Genomic DNA, 22,247 nt, shown 5'->3' on the forward strand with positions numbered 1-22,247 from the left:
GCACATACATCAACCCATTTAATTATCTCTATAAACCATAGTTTTTAAATGCTTAGGTTGTTCCTAAGTGAGAAATCATGTGTCACATCTTAATCAGTCACAAAGTTCTTGATAGAAATCATTTATTGAGTACAATAAAGGCTATCTTGCTTCCTGTTTACTTTCCCATCATCACAATCACTATTTTGGAGGCTACTTGCTATTCCATCACTTTATATAAATATTGACAGGAATTCATTGTATCGAAATTGGAGTTTATCTGAAAATGTGTAGCATCGCATTCATTGTCTTGTTTAGAGTGATTAGGTTATGATTCAAGAGTACCACCCCAGCCTGCTTATTACCTAGTAGAAAAGAAGACAGGGATGCTAGAAGAAGACTTGGAGACAAGGGACTTCCTGAGCTGGGCATGGGTGGCTCATGCCTATAATCCTAGCCACTCAGGAGACTGAGATCTGAGGATTTCAGTTCAAAGCTAGCCCAGGCAGAAAAGCCTGATACTCTTTTTTTTTTTTTTTTTTTTTGCTGGTCCTGGGGCTTGGACTTAGGGCCTGAGAGCTGTCTCTGAAATTCTTTTGCTCGACACTAGCACCCTCCCACTTGAGCTACAGCACCACTTCCAGCTTGTTTTGTTTATGTGGTGCTGAGGAATTGAACCCAAGGCTTCGCGCATGCTAGGCGAGCACTCTACCACTAAGCCATATTCCCAGCAAGTCTGGTACTCTTATCTACACTATGAACTACCAAAAAAGCTGCAAGTGAAGCTCAGGCTCTGGTGATAGAGTGCTATCCTTGAGCAAAAAAATAGCTTAGAGACAGCACCCAGGCCCTGAGTTCAAGCCCAAGGACCTGCCCCAAGAAAGGACTTCCTGCCCAGGAAGCAGTCCAGGAGGAGGAGGAGCAGAAGGTAGTGCTGGAGTCAGGCTTCCCTCATGGCGGGACGTCTCAATCTGTGTCCTGGAGTTCCAGGGCATCTACGCATCCGCCCCCCTGCCCTATGAGTCTCCTCAGAAAACAAGGGCTTAGAGGGCTTACTCAAGAGCCTCCAAAACTATGGTATTCCTAACAGAGGAGGGAACCCCTGCTTCCAAGCACCTTGGGCAGAGTGCCTTCCTGAGAGTGGAGACAGAGACCTGAGAACCACTGTCCCTCCCTTGGCGCTGAGGAGGGCATGATGGTGATGGCTTGAGCTCAGGTCCTCACGCTTTCACTTAGGTTTTTTGCTCAGGACTGGCAGAGGGCAGAACCCCGGAGCCACACCAGAACCACACCCACCTCTGACTTTTGGGGGGTGGGGAGGGGGCTGTGTAATTGAAGATAAGATTCACCTGGCCCGGATCCTTGATCCTCAGATCTCAGCCTCCTGAGTAACTAGAATTACAGGCATGAACCACCAGCAAGGCTGTTTTATAATCAGGACCCAAATAATTTCCAGGGTGCTGTGCAAGTCAGGCCACCCCTGCACAATTCCCACATCTCCCATTGATCCTTGTTGAGTGTCTTAATTTATTAACTCCAGTGTTACTCTAGTTCTTACTCAGATGTTTATGTGGGCATGTGGCCTGGTAATTGGGGAAAGTCAGCCCCAAAATGGCTTAATATTTTTATGGTGCACAGATTTCCTGAACACACTGATCTTAAGAGTTTTCAGAAAGTTTTCTCCTGATAAGATCTTTTAGGTGACAGCTTCTTAATGTTTTACTAGGGAGGCTAACATCTGGATAACCAAACCATGTCTCGGTTCTTTTGATTTTACTTAGGGAGAAGTCTTTTTTGTGTTGGACAGCTGTGTCTAATGCTTTATTTTGACAGAGACCATGCAGCCAGCATCTAAGTATCTCATAAATACTCCAGAGAGAAACACTGTTAGGATATAGTGCAGAGCTGGGAGTTTGAATGTTAAGTCTAAGTGATGTTTCCAACTGGGGCTGGAAACGTGCTTTAAATAATTGTATTCTGATCATTTAGGTCTCTCTTTATAGGGCATCTTTTATGACCAAGACTGTCCAGTACCAAAATGAGCTACATAAATTCCTAATCTGGGATACAGCTGGACAAGAACGAGTAAGTCACTCTTTAATTTACTATATGTGTTTCTGAGGCCCAAACCAAATTAAAGCTCCAACTAAACTGTCAGTGTTCCTGTCATTTCATGTTCCTCACTTCTCTCCCGTGCACCAGAGACACATTTATTTCCATTTGCGTAAGCCAGCCTTTTTCTTTTCAATTAGAGCCACAACGTCCTCTGATGGAGAAAGTGATAATGGGCACTGAGGGCATTTTTATACTTTTTAGTGTCTTCAAGTAAATGCTGACTAACAGGCCTGATCAAATCCCACTCGAGCATTGTGTATAATTTGAGGCTCCATCCTCCAGTAAAGATATAAAGGAATTAGTGGTAGGAAGGGAGAGTTAAGCACAAGTCATTTATAGCCGCCTTTTAAAAGCTAAAGAGGGAACTTTACAGCATATAAAGTTTGAGATTTAAGTGAAATGAATGAGCTAACTAACACCAGTGCCTTGCCAAAAGTACTTAATAAATGTCTGGTGGTAAAATTGATCCGAAGGGTTATTCGCCTAAGGAAGAGCTGGACCAGGCCGAGACCAGCTGCAGCAGCCCAGGTCTTCTGGGATTTGAGGAAGCCAACCCAAATAGGAAGGCAGTGGGAAGGGGGCAAACACATATCTGCTGTTTGCCCTCTCCTTTGGGCACCACGTCCACTTTCCCTGCCAAGGTGCCTGTGGCAGCTACCCCATTATTCAGCTGCTGTTTAATTTTGTTTTCAAGCAGTACTATCAAAACAGAACATCTGATGGATGCACAGTGCTATCTTAAGCTCTTAAAAGTATACCAGAAGTAATCAGGAAAAATAGTCTGTCATCAGGGTCTTATCTAAGACAACATAGATACTGTGTATGGTACAAAACCTGACAAGAATCATCACAGACAAATGGGGGAAACAAAACAAGCCATTACTGGTGCCCTAGATGTAGACACTACATTTGTACAGATTTAATGTCTTAAATTTGTTCTTTTTGGTTTCTTCCATTTTTTTAATGCTGGATGTCATGCTCCCTTGTAGTTAGTCATCTGAACTATGTCTCCTTATGGCCCTCCATTCCCCACTCCCTCTTCCTGCTGATGTGGACGTCTAGAATGGGGCTCTTAGGGCAGTTGGACCGCCACTCACCATTACCCTCCTCCTCTCACATATGTTTACATATAACTCGGGTCTGTTCTATTACCCATGAACTGATGCTCTTCTCCCTACTAGCAACATATCTGCCCGTCCACGAAGTCCCAGGTTTCAGTTATGCCTCACTTCAACTTGATGGTGCAGCAAAGCCCTCATCATAAAGAACCATTCTGGAATGTCGACCCCATTATGCTTGCTATCAGAACCTGTCCCATGGTACACAGCAGTATATAATCTTTTTACTGAAACATGAAGAAAGAAATAACCAGGGGTGTACGCTTCTCCTTTCTGCTCAGCTGCTGTGGTATAGAACTGGCTGGCTTGACTGCCTCTTGTGTCTGCCTGCTTCGAATTGCTTTTTCAGCAGGCATAGTTGTTCTGAGATAGGAACCCGCCTCCTCTCAAGGGGTGTGGCCCTGTGCAGCTTCAGCTCGGCATGAGATGCCCATTGGAGCCAGGCTGAGGGTGAGCCCTGACTAGGAGACCCTTCATTAGCGTCAAGAGAAGAGCTCCACTTAACAAGCACTGCTTTCAGTCATTTGTTGCTGGGCAAGCACATGTCCAGGATTACCAGATTGCACGACTTAAGAAAAGGTAGGCATCTGATAGCTCATCACAGATTGTTGGAAATGCAGGAATCATCACACAAGATGCACCTGTAGACCTGTTCTGGTTCAAGGACACAGTTGTCCTGGGCAGAGCCTTCAAGGCCTTCAGTGTGCCAGCCACAACTAGACTACATTTTTAAACCCTCCAGCACTCTGCCCTCTAGTTGCAACCTGCCCGTGGCTCTCCAGTGTGCCTCCTAGTTTAGCCCTCCATACCCTTCCACCCTTTTTTCTCTAGAGAACTATTAAGCCTTCAGAACCCACCTCTGAGAATTCGAGACCTGCGGAATCTCAGACGAGATGCTGGCCATACACCTGTGTTGCTCTAACCCAAATCCAAAGGGTTTCTTGGGTCCCTTCTGACCTCTACACTGTTCCCTCCTTGTGTCCTGGGGACTCCATTGTCTTAAATGTATCTGTCTCCACCACCATTACTGGCACCGTGCTCTCAGCCACCTTTCACTGTCACTCAACTATCCTGCAGCTTTTTTACTGGCCTCTACTTTTCCCTCTACTCAGCCCAACCCTGTCACTTGTGCTTACGAAGCGTCCTTTCGGAAACCCTGCATTAGTCCTCCTCACACTCTATCTTTGTCCTCTGGCCTTGTTCGGAAGGGGTCTGCAGAGTCCACATGCCCCTCTCCACTGCTGTCCTCGGTGCCTCCTTTCCACTGAGGGTCAGGCCACGGGTCCAGCCCGTGGGTCCTCACACACCTGTCATCAGCCCCCTGCATGTGTTAGTCCTTCTCACGGAAACTTTGCTCTGCTCTCCATTCACAGGCTCCTTACTGCTTTTTTGGTCCCAGGTTAAAGGTCACTGACCAAGGAGTTTTCCCTAATCCTCTGTACCTAACCGGGGGTCTCAATTCATTCTCTCTCACTGTCTTTATTCATTTTCCTCAAGACACTCATTATGAAGTATAACTAGATGTCTTTCTACTTCACCTTGACTGAGCGTCTCTCCCTTTGTAAATTGGGAGCTGACTACCATGTCTTGTTCTCTGCTTAAGCCATCCCTAGCATCTCCTTGATGGAGAGCTGATGTCCACGTAGTAATTAGGTGGACAAATCAGCAAATTAACTCTTGTGTATTCTTAGCAGTCTTTGTCCTCTTCTGTATGATCATCACCTGTCGTCCTATTCATCTGCCTTCCATCAGACTGAACTCCTTGCAGGAAGTGGCTCTCTCTTCATATCTCTGATCTCAGGCCCTGGCACATGGTGTTGATATCAATAAACTTAGGTCACCTGATGGCTAGCCCTTCTTAGGCATAGGTAAGGATAGCCTCTCTACCCACATTTACCATGTCAGGGATGCCATTTAGAATTTTCCAGCACTCTACGTGTTCATTTGGTTCTGTACAGGGATGAGATTCTGTTACAGAATAAAAACCCTTTTTGATGAGCTGACATCCTCCCCGTTTTGCCCTAGCATCTGTTGCCTCTCATGGCTTTGACACAAGTTATTGTTGTAATAGTCAAGTTACAATGGACTGTAAAGTGATACCCTTAAGGGGTTGAAAGTGGTTTTAAGAGGATCCAATATTGATATTATGTTTTGGTCAGTAGGGATCTCTTTATACTATGTGAGAGAGAAATGCGGATGGGGATGCCGATGTGTATGAGCTTAGTAAGTAGTCCTGTGTGTATTGAAGGGTTAAGAAAAGCGCCTCAGTAAAGCTGGCCAAAACCTTCAATCGTTTCTTGTAAAAGTTGTCATTTTTACATTATACTAGGACTGTGAGAATCAAGTGTGCAATGGAGGATTTTGTATTGTGCCAGCATATCAGATGTTTATCCGAAGATTCATAGCCAGGTTATCAATTAACTTGCTTCAGTGCTCATCTAAAAAATTAGATCCTGGCTATAAAAATGAGCCTAGGCCTTTTTTCAGCTGCAAGGTAAAATGAAGCTTGTTTTCATGATTTTACATTTATTTTCTCAAGACAGCCTTTGTGAGTCTTTTTTGTCCCTATTATTCACAGTTCTGAATGAGTTCATTTAGTCACCTTTTCTTACCAGTTATCCTTCCCTGACGGTGTGAGTGTTGAGATGGCTATAGTACTGCATGAATGAGCACTGGTGAATACGTGTCATAAATAAACAGTAAATGTAGAGAAACGTGTCAGATGCTTACCATCTGTACGTGACTATGTAGAGGAAAGCATTTTAACCTCGTCTTTTAGACACTACAGCCAGATTTAAAGATTTACATCCCTGTGTCATCCCATGGTTCTTCCTGGTGGCCTGAGCTCTGAAGAAACATTCTCATTTATTTTAATAGCAGTCATGGAAGGAACTATTCACATGTTTAAAATCAGGGACAAGTATAGGAGCTTAGGGACACCTAGAGCTGGGGCCAACAGACTGTGATCTGTGGACCAAACCCAGCCTATTGTCTATTTTCTTATAAATAAAGCTTTATTTTCATGACTATACTTGTTGTTTACATTTTGACTGGATGCTTTTACTCCACAATAATACAAATAAGTACAGAAATCACATAGCCCACAAAGCTGAAGCTATCCCTTGCCAGAAAAATTTTGCCTCCCCTAATCTGGATCCACCTAGAGCACAGATGTCCTGCCATCTTTTGAGTCCCTTCATAGGTTTCTGTCTTCTCCTTTTACACCAAAAGAAGAAGGGAAGAGTTTCAGTGTTAGTAGCAGAGAGGTTTATAACATCCCATAAACCACAATTATATATAAAATATTTTTAAATGACCATTTGAAGGTCCTGCACAGCAACCAAATAGGGACTGAAAAATGGGCAGTATTGGGTGCCATATGCCTTTTTCTGTATACTGTCCCCCATCAACCTCAATCTGTGGAACACTAGGTAGCTAGGAGTTGAGCTGAATGCCAGTTCTTTCAGCTTGTGGTATTTGAGCACAGAATTTGGGGCTGCTAGAGTAGTTGGAAGAAGAGGAGACAAATACCAGAAAAGATAAACCCAGCAAGGAGAGCAGCCTGAAAATCTCTTTATAAATCCTCTCAAGTCTTTAGTTGTCCCCAAGACAGGAAGAAGACATTACAAAACCTAATAGAGGGGCTGGAAATGTGGCTTAATGGTAGAGTGCTTGCCTCGCATGCATGAAGCCCTGGGTTTGATTCCTCAGCACCACATACACAGAAAAAGCCAGAAGTGGTGCTGTGGCTCAAGTGGTAAGAGTGCTAGCCTTGAGCAAAAAGAAGCCAGGGACAGTGCTCAAGAGTTTAAGCCCCAGGACTGGCAAATAAAAACAAAAATACCTAATAGACACCACCAGAGTGGTAACAAGACTGCACAGAGTTCACGTGCTTGCCTGCCCAGCAGAGCCTGGAGTTGAGGCCAGTCCATTGAAATTTCAGGAGGGCCAAATCATACCGGAGAAACTAGGACCTGGGGCCAAGGACAGACCCAAGTAGACCCACCCAAACTATGCAATCAAAACTAACCTCAGATCCATTAGCCACCCAATTAACCTCAGAGAAGTGACAGAAACCAGGCCCATATTGTTGTCGTGCACACCGTGGCAGAATTGCCACACTTAGGAAGAAATTGGAGAAGGAAACCGAGGGAGTACTCAGTCCCCAAAGGTGCTCCTTACTAGAATTTGTGGATATAGAATAAAGGTATCCAATTAAAATAAGTTCAAATAGGTTTTGTAGGTAGTCATAGTCTTAATCACATTTTAAATCTTATCCAGAATGGACACTATTATAGATAGAAAATCAAATGCAAATGCTGGACTGAGAGCCCCGGTATCTAAGATGAAAAGTTCACAGGATGAGTGGTAGGACAAATTATAAAAATAAGAAAATACAAACACACTCAGTACCATAGAGACAAAGTTTAACATGTGTGAAATTGGAGAGTCGGGAGGAATGAAGAGAGATGGAGATAGGAAAAAAAATACATATTTCAGTAAATAATGGCTGAAATCTTCCCACATGTGGTCAGACATCAGCTCACAAATCCAAGCAGTTCAGAACACAAACAAACATGAGTGCTACAAAAATCCATCTAGATACATCATAGTCAAACTGCTGAAAACCAAAGGTGAGGAGAAAACCTTAAAAGCAACTAGAGATAAAAGATAACATCATATTCAGGCGAATATTGTAAATAATGGCTGGCTTCCCACAGAAGCACTGGAGAACTAAAGCTTTAACATGCTGAAGCAAAAAGCGAAGGAAAGCACAGCAGCTGTCAGCCTACCAAAAGGATCTTTCAAAATAGGGCCATTTTCAGAAAAACAAACAGGAGGCATTGAGCAGCAGCCGTCTCAAAGTTTTTCAGACCGAAGGGAAGTGACAGCAGCGACACTCAGATTCCCCAGGAGGAGGAAACAAGCACTAGAAATCTGTCATTTCTTTTTCTTGTCACCTTTAAAAACAGCTGGGCATTTAATGTGAGTATTACAACACTGAGCTGTACAGTGGAGTAGATGTACATTCTAAATATTTGATGACAACAGCAGAGCCTGGTAGGATAAATGGAATTTGACTTTTGTAGGGTTCTGACATTTTACATGAAGACTCTTAAAAATAATACAAGAAAGCATCACTAAAAGCCAGTAGAAGAATTAATGTATTGAAATTGAACGCAAAAAAAAAAAATATATATATATATATCCAACCGATGGAAAAGAGAGGAGGAATAGGAATTTTTAATGTAAAACAAATAAAATGGTCACCTACACCCAAGTGTAGATGAGAACATAAAATGTAAAAGAACAGCACCTCACTTAAAGGGCAAAGGTAGTCAGGTTGCACCAAACAATAGGACACCGCGCGCACGCACACACACACACACACATACACACCCCCACACACACACACACCATGACACATAAGATTATCTGACTGATGAAAACAAAGAAGCCTTGCAGTGGTGGCACTCACCTTTCATCCTAGCCGTAGCTAAATCTCAGGAGGCTGAGGTCTAGGGGCTGCGGTTTGAACCAGCCTGGGCAGATAACCCTTGAGACTCAAATCTCCAATTAACTAGAAAAAGCCAGAAGTGGATGGGGTATGGCTGAAGTGGTACAACACCAGCTGTGAGAAAAGCTGAGCAAGAGCGCAAGGCCCTGAATTAAGTGGTGGGGGGCGGAGGGGGGCATGCACGCACATGTACACACAGGCACACATACCCAAAAGATAGTTTGAAAGTAAGAGCATGGAAATGAGTATTCTGTGCAAATAATAAGCAAAAAAATACTGTTATGGTCATGTTCATGTTCATGTCAATAAATAGTCTGGAAGACAAGTTATCACAGCAATCGGGATGTTGCAGAACCTGTGCTGACAGAAATGTCTTCTGGAGAAAATTTCTGGGAATATACACATTTGTTGATTTATCAGACTGTACAGTTTAAGGTCTTTGCTTTTCTTGAACTCAGGGCCTGAGCACTGTCCCTGGCTTCTTTTTGCTCAAGGCTAGCACTCTTACCACTGAGCCACAGCGCCACTTCCGGCTTTTTCTATGTATGTGGGGCTGGGAATCGAACCCAGGGCTTCATGTATACAAGGCGAGCACTTTACCACTAGGCCATATTCCCAGCAGGTCTTTGCTTTTCTTAATGGAATTTTTACCTTACAAAAAAGAAAACAAACACAGTCCTATAAAGGACATTGCCATTAGAAGTACATCAAAAACAGAGGCAATGATTTACTTTGGTTCCACACTCTACTCTGGTTCCATTTCCTCTTAAGCTGTGGAAGACAACAAGCCAACATCCTACTGTCTTTTTAACTTAATGATATCATATGTTTTGTAGTGCTTTGCTGCTTCAAGTTCTTTGTTTTCTTTCTCTCAAACTTGATGCTTTATTGGAAGTTAGCAGGCTTTTGCCCAGGGATAGGTATTTCTCTCACAGAGATGACTAAATTTCTGAACAGGGACACCTGGGTCTGACATTCAGCCTTGCCTTACGCATATATTCTCATTCATTCATTCACCAGCTCTTGATCACCAAACTGCACTAGGCGCTAGATCCTAAGATAAAAGAATGTGCTGTGCATACCTGCTGTCTCACTCTTATTTAACATGAAAGTTTAAAGGTGAGAAGTTTATAGGCTGGTAAGCCATTGCTAAGAAGTTACGGGCCAAATTCTGTATGTGGATTCTGCATATGTACCACACACTCTGCTTTAAAGATGGCTCCTATTTGTATATGGGGTAAGCCACCACCAATGGGGTGGCTCTGTGCCATATAGCTACGTCACAGGTCAAATGTGGGTAAACTTGGCTTTAAATATTGACATCCCATTTGGTGTGACATATGCCCAGGAACCAAGTTTTTCTTTTCCCATTCCTTCTTGTTCCATCATTGCATGTGAAGGGGAGAGTCACAGACGCTATGCGTGCTCATGGGAGCAAAATGAGACCTCATCTTAGGAATTGCATGGAGACTTCCAAAAAGCAAGCTGCACTCATTCAAACAGTGGTCTTAACTGTGTGCTTAGGCCAAGGAAGGTCCTCATCTAGATTTCAGGGTGATCTCTGACACCCCAATGCAGCCACTTCTGCAGAAAACTGTTTACCACATTATTTTTATCTCCCTTATTGTTTGAGAAGCCAGAGTTTAAAGGGCTATTGAACAAATGAATTTGGGAATTACAACATTGAGTTCAATTAAAAAGCCTTTTAAGCTGAAACAATTGCTTATAGCACCATACTTAACTCCTATAAAACTGTATTCTAAACTATCTTCTGAGAGACATTTTGGTGTTACATTAGAAGTTTTTGCCTCTTGTAATTATGGTTTCATTTTCTTTAAAGCATTATGTCATCTTCTGTGGCTTAGGAGAAAGATTACCTTTTGTGGGGGGATAATGGGCTTAAAAGTCTAGTCAAAGAACATGTTTAACCAGTGTCCCCAATTCTCTTGTTTATTTTCCCTCTGCAGTTCCGAGCTTTGGCACCAATGTACTATCGAGGGTCGGCTGCGGCTGTCATCGTTTATGACATCACAAAAGAAGTAAGACTTTAGCCCCATTTTCCTTAGATGCCTTTGGACCCGCTTAGTTGATCGGGTCTCCAGTCTCCCTCCCTCTTTATTACAGGAGACGTTTTCAACCTTAAAGAACTGGGTGAAAGAGCTCCGGCAGCATGGCCCACCTAATATTGTCGTTGCCATTGCAGGAAATAAGTGTGATCTTATCGATGTCAGGTGAGTTATTACAGCAAGATTACCATGCCGATTATGTGTTCCTTCTCTTAATGAGCAATATCCAGTGTACGGATCTGGCTTCTGTTTTATCTGTGACATTGAAAAATTCCTTTTGTTATATGGTTGGAGTCCTGACATTTCAAACTAAAATTAAGACTTCAGGCATTTGAAACTAATTGTATTATATAAAGAGACAGGTGTGTAATTTACTTAAACATGGGTCGCCTCACACTTGACATTGTCTAAGATCCGCACCACCCCCCAGGCTCCTGTGATACTGAGTTACAGAACACAGAAAGCAGGTTATTGACAGTACTTCGGTCCCGCTGATTCCCAAAACAAGGGCTTTTCAAGGGATGGGAGGTAAAGGTTAGGAGGCTTGCCGTTCCCCAGCATCCATTGTATTCTTGGTTGTTTAAACAACAGAAGTGGCGTAATTAGAAGAAAAAAACCACATGTCTAGGCTCACCCCCCTCACCCCAGCCACTTGGAATATCCTTTGGCATCCTATATCTGGCTAACTCTGTAGGCAGGGCTAACATTGAGATCTTAATGTGTAGAATTTCTGATTTGCAATTGTTGCCTTCCAGAGAAGTCATGGAGAGAGATGCGAAGGACTACGCTGACTCCATTCATGCAATTTTTGTAGAGACCAGCGCAAAAAATGCGATAAACATAAATGAACTCTTTATAGAAATTAGTGAGTATCTCTGTGCCTCTCGGGTTTCCTCTGTGTAGAGCAATTTCAGACAGCATTCTCTTCCTTGTTAGAATCTCTCCTTTCCTTGAATCTCCCAGTCTCTGAAGCCGTCCTCAGTGAAGTGAGACTTCAAAGAGGAACGGCCGGCTTCCCTATCATTGCTGTCGCTGCCGCCCGATGACTGTTGCTCTTCTGTAAAGAATGTTCCTGCGGAATAAATAACTCACAGGGAGGGCCCTGAGGTCAGAGGAGCTGGCATCTCTCATCCTCTCTACTTAAATGCGTTTCAATTATCCAACCAAGGTCATCAAAAGCAAACAAAATAAATTAAGGGAAAGGAAATGCAGGTGTAATTTCAATGTAAGACACCCTCAAAAATCAGTACCAAGCAAGAGAAAAGGTAGGAGCGCCGCTCTCCCAACTGCCAGCACTTTGTAGTGTGTTACTGTGATGATGGCGGATGAGAGGGGCGCTGCAGGCCTTTGGATCCTCTTACAGATTAGATCTGTGTTTATTTGTTTCATTCAAATTCATCAAAATATTTATTGGGAACTGTTCCAGACTCGGGGGAGATAGTACGAAGAAGATAGACACAGCCCTTGCTCTCTTGGAACATAGTCTGCCAAGGGAGACAGGCGTAAACATCAAATGAGTAGGATCATTTCAGATAATAACAAGAGATATGAAGAACATAATGAGGATAGGATGAGAGCCTGCCTGCAAGTGGTCAGGAAAGTCTTCTCTGAGGAAGCAGGATTGGAACTGAGACTCTTAAAAGCAGGCCCTACAGAGGTGTGCTGGGATTGGGGGGGTTCACTTTTGAGACATAGCCTTTGGGCTAGGCACCAGTGGTTCAAGCCTACAACCCTACCTACTCAGGAAGCTGAGATCTCACATTCATGGTTTGAAGTCAGCCCGTGGCAGGGAAGTCTGTGAGACTCTCATCTTCAATGAAATACCACAACGCTGGAAATGGAGGTGTGGCTCAAGTGATAGAGTACCAGCTTTGAGCAAATAGCTCAGGACAGTGCCCAGGCCCTGAGTTCAAGTCCCCAGAACTAGTAGCCCCTCCAAAAAAAAACACAAAAAACTACTCTGATTGAGATCTAAGATAGTTGAAGCAGAAAAGCCTCTTCATCTTTGTGAAGAAGAATGATCATGAACTTTAGTTCCCACCAGGGCCAAGGGAACACTGCCCCAGTGAAGTAGGCCTGGGGAAAGAAGCCCTAGGGTGTTAGGATCAACTTTAGCAATTGGGATCCTGGTAGAGTATAGGCCCCTAGTTTCCCTGTTGCTGAGGTTGTTTTGTATGTGTGTGTAACACATCTATCCATTGATCTGTTGTTGGGCTCCTCAACTGATTCTGTTATTTGAAATCATGGTTGAATGGCATGCAGTAGGGGACAGTGTCTTAATCATATGCACAGCCTCCTCCACCCTTGTCCAAGGAATGGTTAACCTTCTCTCCTTCCTTACAACACCATATCCAGTTCCTTCCCATTGAGAGGAAGTTTCAAGGTCTTTTCCTGCCCAGACTGTCCTAGAACATGAATCTGCCCAATCTTAGACTCCCACACAGCAGATAAGACAAGTCCACACCAGTGAGCCCAGCTGTTTGCAAAGTACTCTTGTGTGTGCCCAAGCTGACCTTATGCCATGATCCTCCCTGATTGCAACCTCCCACGTAGGATGGATTATAGGGGTGAGCCACCAGCACCTGGCTGGGGTCTGGATTTTTTACGCAATGTTTCCATTATGATTTAGCTATTAATCCTTCTCAAGAGCAGTTTGAAGACACAATTGGTGGCCAGTGGCTTGCTGGTTACACTTGGCTAGAAGGCTGGAAAGCATAATGTTCATTGTTTCCCTGGATGTAATTAGCAGGTTTGTCCTTAAAAAGCAGCATATAACCAGTAGGGAGTTTTTAACATTCTGGCTAATATGTGCATGTTTTGGATGCTGAATCTATTGCTATTTTTAAAATATAGAGGAGTATATCAATATGAAAATTGTCCTTTGAATTTTTTCCTTTTTTGGTAGTTCTAGGGGGTGGATGAATTCAGGGCCCCAGACTTTTAGGCAAGAGCTCTACCACTTACGGTAGTCCTTTATATGTTGGTTATTTTTTAAATAAAGCCTCACTTTATGCCCAGACTGTCCTGGACTGTAGTTTTCCTATTTGTGCTTGCTCTCATTCCTAGGATGACAAGCACCAGCTACTTCATCTGCCATTCATTAAGATGGAGTCTCAGGACTTTTGTAAAAAAAAAAAAAAAAAATTATCTTAAAAAGTACAAATTTAGGCCTGGGAATGTGTCTTAGTGGTAGAGTGCTTGCCCCAGCATGCACGAAGCCCTGGGTTCAATTCTTCAGTACTACATAAATAGAAAAGGCCAGAAATGGCACTGTGGCTCAAGTGGTAGAGTCTAGCCTTGACCAGGTCCTGAGTTCAAGTTCCAGGACTAGCAAAGAAAAAAAAACAAACACCAATTTTATCATTATTTTAAAGTGTTGTACAGAGGGGTTACCATTTCATACACCAGGTAATGAGAACAATCATTTTTTGGACACAGTCACACTGTCCCTCAGTTTGCCCCTCCCTTCCCTGCCCACAATTTGCATAGCTTATTTTCTACATAGTATATACTGAATATCATTTGTTCACCCTTCCTCCCTCCCTTTCTCCGCTTTGCTCTCTCTAAAAAACTAAAAAAGAAAAAAATCTGAGGATCTTGGTTCAAAGCCAGCCTGGGCAGAAAAGTCCAGGTGAGACTCTTACCTCCAATTAACCATTCAAAAACTGGAAGTGTTGCTGTGGCTTAAAGTGATAGAGTGCTAGCCTTGAGCAAAAGTGCTCAGGGACAGCACCCAGGCCCTGAGTTCAAGTCCCATGACAGACAAAAGAAAAAGGGGGGGAGAAACACATACAAACTGCATCCCCACCAATATAAATAACCCATGTTTTAATTTCCTGGAATTTGTTTTGATAAATAGTATTTTAAATATTCATGGGAGTTACACGTATGGGTTTGGCTCCCCTATTGGTATCCTCCTCTGGTGTGATTCGTTGTGTCTGAATGCCTAGAGTCCTGTATAGATTACATCCTGTAATTTTAATTGTAGCTTGCAAATGACATGATCTTATTCTTTCTAATGAATGAGTAAATTCCAGTGTGTGTGTACATATATTTATGTAAACAGCATCTGGGCTGTTTCTTTTATTTGGATATTACGAATAGGGCAGCAGTGAACATGGATGTGCAAGTGTTTTTACAGTCTCCTGACTTGTAACATTCTGAGTAGATGCCCAAGCGTATGACAGCCGCGCACCTGTAGCTCACGCCTGTAATCCTGCCTACTCAGGAGGCTGAGATCTGAGGATCATGGTTCAAAGCCAGCCCGGGCAGGAAAGTCCATGAGACTCTTAGCTCCAGTGAACTGTCAGAAAACTGGAAGTGGCGCTGAGGCTCAAGGGGTAGAGATCTAGTCTTGAGCTGAAGAGCTCAAGGACGGTGCCTAGGCCCAGAGTTCAAGCCCCACAATCAGGGGAAAACAGTATGACAAGGGGTTCAGATCAGTGTTAGAGCACCTGGCTGCCATGCTCAAGGCTCTGGATTTGATCCCAGGGAAGGGAAGGAGCTCATTTTAACTGCACAAGCTGTGTATGTTCATAATCTTTAAAAATGGACAGCATGCAAGTTTTGCTTATTCCCTGGGTGTTGTCATATAGCATGAGCACAGTACCCATGACACTGACTGTGTGTGGAAGTATTATATACACACATGGAAAAGTGTGCAGTGTTCATCAAGAGGACATGAAGAAGTAGAGCCTGTGCTCAACCCCCCAGGGTGAAACATGGCTACTCCTCAGAGGGTAACCCCATCCTGTGTACCAACTATTCACGTTTAACTTACATATATTTTGTACTTGGTGTTTTGTTTTTTTTAAATACTCTTCTTTTTTTGTGCCAGTCCTGGGGCTTGAACTCAAGGCCTGTGACACAGTGTCTCTGAGCTCTTTTTGCTCAAGGCTAGCACTCTACCACTTGAGCCACAGAGCCATATCTGGCTTTTTCTTTGTATGTGATACTGAGGAATCAAACTCAGGTCTTCATGCATGGTAGGCAAGCACTCTACCACTAAGCCATATTCTTAGCCTCTTAGCATACTCTGGCTTCATGCCTGGGTAAGTGCACGTGTGTGTATTGGTGGGGAGGGGAGTAAACATGGGTTTGAACTCAAGGCTGAGCCTACTGTTCTACCACTTGAGCCATAGCTCCCCTACTAGCTTTTTGGTGACTAATTGGAAATAAGTCTCATGGACTTTGCTGCCTTGGCTAGCTTCAAACCGAAATCCTCAGATCTCATCTTCCTGAGTAACCCATGAGCCACCAACACCTGGCTTCTTGTCTTATTTTATTTTGTATTCCATCTTTAGATCATCCATATTGTTGCATTAGCTGTAAAATGTGTATGTTCATGGTTGGTATGTATTAATGCCAAGCTCAGGGTTGAGGAGGCAGAAGTGGGGATTACCCATAGTGTAATGATCATTCTGCTGTTGGTGGCATTGGGATCGTTGTCTCCAATTTGGAGCTATTACAAATAGTACTGTTCTAAACGTTCTGGTGAACATCTGTATACTGTTTGGTTAGGTATCTTTATACCCAGGAGAAAAATTGCCTGATCATTGATTTGCATTTGTTCAGCATGGCTTTACAGCCTGTTTGCAAACTGCAGGTTGTACACCTGACACCACAGCAATATTGGATAAGATTCCATCCCTCTCTGTCTGTGTTTCCATGACAGTGATAAATTAAGCACCTGCCCAGAGACTTATTTTCATCTCTATAATATCTGGTTCTCTTCATGAAGGTACTGTTAAGTCTTTGGCCTATTTTTCTATTGGGCTACCTGTGTTCTTTGTGTTCTTTGTGCTTTATTTTGGATATGTTTTTGGTTGACTGCATATTGGACAAACTTCTCTGTAGCTTGACTTTCATTTTTTAATCCTTGGATGAACTGAATTTCTTAATGCTAATTGAATCCAGTTTGTCCTTATTGTCCTTTATGGTCAACATAAAGGCTTTTAGTTACTACTTAAGAAAGATATCGAAGATGTTATCTTCTTCTGAAAATATTAGCTCTAAAAAATTATGTCACAGTTGTCTCTGTGATGCCAGCTGTTTTCCAGTTTCCATTTAGGGAAAAGACACAATAAGAAGCTGCAATCCGGCTTCAGTACAGTTGTAATTTATTCACACCAGTGTCTAAAAGAGTATTTGAAAAGTTGTAGAACACTTTCTAGTTGGTCTAGAAACCATGCACCAGTGGTTCACACCTGAAATTGTAGCTACTCAGGAGGCTAAAATCTGAGGATCACTGTTCGAAACCAGCCCAAGCAGTAAAGCCCATGAGACTCATCTTCAAATAGCTACCAAAAAAGTCAGAAGTGGAACTATGGCTCAAGTGGAAGAGCACTAGCCTTGAGCACAAAAGCTCAAGGACAGTGCACCAAGACCAGCACACACGCACACACGCACACGCACACCCACGCCATAGTGTGCACTACCCTCCCAGGTCACAGACTGCCCAAAATAGTGGACATTCAAGACTTGGCAGCCAAGGATGTGAGAGTTGTCAGATCCCCTTTCATTCTTGTTAGTGTCAAGAAATGTATCTATCCATTCTTTCCTTGTTTACAAAATGCCTTTGTGCCAGGTACTATGCTGAGTAGATCTTGGACCTTACAAGGCCCTGGTACCTGATGGGATAGGCACGTGTGCTTCCTGTATGGTTCTTGTTGGCCACCTGTGCTTATCTGCCTATATTGATAAATTTCTATAGCCCACCAATGATTTTATAAGTATCTGTATGGGCCTTGGCAGTAAAAAGACTCCCTGGCCTAGATACAAATATGTTTTAGCATGAACCAGATGTCAGTGGCTCACATCTGTAACCCTAGCTACTCAGTAGGCTGACATCTGAGAATTGCAGTTCAATCTGGCCTGAGCAGATAAATCTGAGACTCTTACCTCCAGTTAACCAGCAAAAAGCTGGAAGTAGAGGTGTGGCTCAGTGGCAGTGTACCATGTTTGAGCAAAAAAGCCAAGTGAAAGCACAATGCCCTGAGGTTAAGTCCCAGTACCAGCAAATGTGTTGTAGTGTTCTTCTAGGATCCTGATGGATCTTTGAGTGTGAGGTGTTCAAGTTTGGAGGTTGTGGGGCATCTGGAAAGCCTTTGTGCAAGAAGCGAGCCTTGAGTTATCAGCCAGGAAGGTGGATGGGTGATTTAAGATTTCTCTTGAAATTGACATTATGCTTCACAGAGCAGTAAAGTGAAGCCTGCTCATTCTCATGCGTTGTTGGTGACACAGCCTCTTCAGAGAGCAATTTGGCAGCATCTGTCAAAATTTAAATTGCACATCCCTCTTGCATTTGTGCTAGGTAGACACCAGGAGTACAGAATGTGTCAGACAAATGCTCTGGGGCCGAATAGTGCGGCCTGGCACCTCCTTTCTCTTCGCCTTCTATCTCTTCACCTCCACTCTCTTCACCTTTCCTACACCCACATCGGTGTTAATAACATGGCAGCATTATGAATAAAATAAGCATTCATCAGGAGAGGGAGAGGTAAACAAATTCCAGAGCCTGTTATGGATCTGGCAGAGTAGCCGCGGCTCCTCGCTGAGAGAAGAATCCCCATGGTCTATCAAGTGGAAGCCGGGTGGCCACAGGGCAGCAGGGCATCTGTTTGCTTCCACCTGTGCAGCCGGAGGCCGGGCTTGGGTGGCCGGAGATGTACTGTGGGGTGCGTGCGTGCCTGGCTCTGGAAGCTATGTCCTAGGTCTGGTGGCTTTCGCTGTGAGATGGGTGTGCGTGTTTTGATGGAAGCTTTTAAAGGGAATGTGCTTGCTACACAAAACAAAGTGTCTTTAGTATGTAAGGGTTTACAACTGCTTGCTAAATGCTGTGTGGTGTCCTTGTTTGCATCCTGAGACAACTAGGACATTAGTGCACTGGTCGCCTCTGCAGCACACACACTAGAGGCGGACTGGTACAGAGAAGATGAGCTTGGCCCCTGCGCAAGGAGGATGCATGCATACAGTCCAGATTCAAAGACAGAATGACAGGGCAGGTGGGCGGGAAAGAGAGAGAGAAGACATGAGGAGCAAAACTGGTGAAACCTAAGGGACGAAGGGAGGAAAGGGAAAGAGAGAAGACTGGGAAAACTGATACCTAAAGACTAAGTCTGGTGCTCCGGGTGGGCTGGTGCCTTCCTGCTTCTGACAAATGTCTTGGACATGGAAGACGTCAGCCTGAGGGGAGATTGGATGAGGACCGGTGGGCACTCTATCCCAGTTGTCTTCGCACTTATCCTGTCCATTATTCCAATGTCAAGTGTTCACTCAACTGCCTCACTGTGATGAAACCTGTCCATTTTTTTTTGGCCAGTCCTGGGCCCTGGACTCAGGGCCTGAGCACTGACCCTGGCTTCTTCCTGCTCAAGGCTAGCACTCTGCCACCTGAGCCACAGTGCCCCTTCTGGCCGTTTTTCATATATGTGGTGCTGGGGAATCGAACCGAGAGCTTCATGTGTAGGAGGCAAGCGCTCTTGCCACTAGGCCATATTCCCAGCCCCAAACTTGTCCATTTTTATCAGCAAAATTATTGTGTATGAAAGTCAGCAGATATAGAAAGTTGGCGCTCATTCTCTCCTCTCTCCCCCTGGTTGGTTATAGGTCGAAGAATTCCATCCACTGACGCCAATCCGCCATCTGGCGGCAAGGGCTTCAAACTCCGAAGACAAGCGTCGGAGCCAAAGCGAAGCTGTTGCTGACCAGCCAGCCACACAGTAGGTGGTGGTGAGTGTTCGCAGGAGGGTGGGCCCTGGCTCTCCACGTCTGCCTCGCACTCCCGAGTCTTCTTCACACAAAAGGACTCAGAAATTGACAGTTCCCTTCTCCCTTTGAAGACGAACATGGTGGGGTTTCCACTTGTCGACTTGTAGTATGATAAGATCCTCTGGTGTGCAGAAGGACCCCTGCATCCTTGGCTCTTGATCTTGGTGAAGGGACATCTGATTGTACGGATGACAGGACTCAATTGCTGGGTGGTTTTGTAATCAAGATTTTATGTAACATTTGTAAAGGGAAAATTAGCACTTTTGTGGTTCTTGTTGGGGAACAAGCCTTTGTGAAGATTGTAATTTTCTTTATTTCCATTGCCACTGTTAGAAGAAGTGGTGTCATTTAAAGTGAGGTAGGGCAGTGCAAGCAGGTGAATGGCTATTGCTATCTGAAGCTGAAGTGGATTATTCACAGGATGAACGGGAACAGCTTCTTGTCCACATCTTGGAAAGCACTGTGCTTGGAAAGCACTGTGGGTCAGCAGCCAGAGCAGCACTGGGGGTTCACCCTGGGTCCCACCCTGGGTTTGTTCTGACACTGTCATGTGTGTGTCACCAAACACATTGTTGGCACCTTCTAAAAGAAACTCGTGATCGAGGTGCTCTAAGCTGCCTAACTGGTTTAAAACGGAGGATGAGAAAAGAACATCGTGGAAATGCTGACCGTTTTCTGTTTAACCCAAGGAAGTATTTTGGAGGGAAAATAAGGACCTGTTGCTTAGCATATGTAAAGTTGTAGTCTATATTTATGAGACCATCGCTTAAAGATGATAAATTATGTAAATACATTAATAAATTCTAAGTTTCATGCAACACTCCATTTAATCTCGCACCCAGTCTTGCGTATGTGCCCGCCCATCTTTCAGCCCGTCCACAGGAGACTCTGAAACACATTTATGTAGTTCGGAGGCATGGAGCGCTTAGCTTATAATCTTTCCAGCCTTCCCTGCCTCTACCCCCATCTCCTTCGCTGCACATCCCATCTGGAAATGATAATAAAGACATATGCCACGTTGACAAGCCTGACTCGCCCTTCCTAGCCAGAGGGGAAAGAATCAAGTCCAGGCGCTGGTCCTGGTCCTGGGCTCAGCCCTGGTCAGGAGCCGCTGGGCTTTTCCAGAGACCTCGGCCCAGCTGTTTGAAGAGAGCTCGCCTTGTTAACAATTTAGCTTGTCTTTCCGTTTCCTTTCTTTTCCCTTGCCTCTGCTAGTGGTTAACTCTCTTTTCCCTCAGGGAGCCTAATGAGGTTTTTAATATAATCTAAAAATAAAGCACTGAAGAGAGGTTGGTGAAAATTTGTTCCTGGTCTAATTTGGCACCCTTCCAACCTGCCTATTGTAAGGGAAGGAAATTTACAAGATTAAATAGGAAATGAAACAGCTTGAATTTCAAACTAAATTGTGTTTTCAGAGCTATCCTTAACTGAACAGTCCAAACTTTTAGAAATAAATGTTATTTTTTTGTAGCCCCTACTTGAAATGGATAGATTTGTAATGAAGAAATTATATCTGAAGCACTTGAAATTATTTTATTCATATTGAAGCCATTATAAACAGAATACAGTTAGTAAAAATTATAACACTGTTTTGTATAAAAGTCATGCAGACTTCAGTCTTCCTAGCATCTTGCTTCTAACCCCGCTTTCAAATAGTAAACGTCTGGAAAATATTCCTATGCTGAACTCCTTATACCCACCTGAAGGGGGCTTGATGTGATTTTATATACATTAACACCCAGGGCCCTGGTATATGCAGCACTCCTATTGCTGGTCCTCTTGTCTCCACAGCAACAAATTTAAGAACAGGGGTTAATTGACTCATTGTGGAAGAAGCAACGTTGGGTGCAGCGGGGAAGAGAGCCTGTCCTATTTCACCAGAAAATGACACAACTCCATAACCTTTGTCTGTAGATGCGGGCGATTAAGTCGCCTCTTGGTGCCCAGGTAAGCAGGGTCTTGGGAACCTCATCCCAGGGCCTCGGGCCCCACTGTGATGTTGCCCTGCATTGATTGGGCCCTGGTGGCCAGCTCACCAGTCCTGACAGCTCGTGTCAGGTTGGTTTCTCACACTTCTGCCCGTAGGACAGGCGATGGGGAACTGTGCTTCTGCATTTCTTGAGTCTTCTCTTCTTCCACATTTTCTTTGGCCTACCAACAACAGATACCTATTTCAGACCCATAATCTGAACTCCATGAAATACAAAGGCACACATTAAAGTGAGGAGCCATGCTTTGTTTTGAACACATTTTGCATGAACCTAAGTAATGATCTCTAACACCCATTTTGTATTTTCTTTCTTTATGCTTAATGAGTAAAGGCTAGACTCCAAAGGAATTGAGACAAGGCCCATCCATAAAAATCTTTGGTTCCTTTATGACGCAGAACCATTTTTTTTTAAATGTTCAGGACTGAACAGAAAAGAAAAATCATTCATTAGCTGAAAGTGAATATTGATTCCTTTCTGAGAAATTGAAATAAGCTCTTTGCAGGTGTCCAATCCTAGAAACCATTGGTCTCTAGATCTCTCCTTTTACATAAGTGTTTTTCTGATTCTGTGATAACTAATTAACTATCATTTGGTGATTAAAAGAATATAAAGTAAGAGTATGATTAAGTGTCCTTCATGTTAAACTCCGTAAGAAGTGATTAGGAAGAAGTACCTCCTGCAAGCCCTGCTG

At 43.7% G+C, this 22,247-nt stretch overlaps 1 protein-coding gene and 1 pseudogene across 1 annotated transcript in view; one reads left to right on the plus strand and one right to left on the minus strand.

Annotated features, from left to right (window-relative positions):
* Rab22a (RAB22A, member RAS oncogene family) overlaps window positions 1-21,962 on the plus strand; it is a 50,580-nt gene extending 28,618 nt beyond the window's left edge. Inside the window, exons 3-7 of the mRNA XM_048349659.1 lie at window positions 1,983-2,064; window positions 10,698-10,769; window positions 10,855-10,961; window positions 11,552-11,661; window positions 19,404-21,962. Coding sequence (XP_048205616.1) covers window positions 1,983-2,064; window positions 10,698-10,769; window positions 10,855-10,961; window positions 11,552-11,661; window positions 19,404-19,501 — 469 coding nt within the window. The 3' untranslated portion in view covers window positions 19,502-21,962. The remainder of the gene's footprint in view (window positions 1-1,982; window positions 2,065-10,697; window positions 10,770-10,854; window positions 10,962-11,551; window positions 11,662-19,403) is intronic.
* On the minus strand, window positions 13,032-13,142 carry LOC125354036 (annotated as a pseudogene).
* Window positions 21,963-22,247: the final 285 nt, after the last annotated feature.

The sequence above is a fragment of the Perognathus longimembris genome, chromosome 6 (genome assembly GCF_023159225.1).
Source record: "Perognathus longimembris pacificus isolate PPM17 chromosome 6, ASM2315922v1, whole genome shotgun sequence".
Taxonomy (NCBI): Eukaryota; Metazoa; Chordata; class Mammalia; order Rodentia; family Heteromyidae; genus Perognathus; species Perognathus longimembris.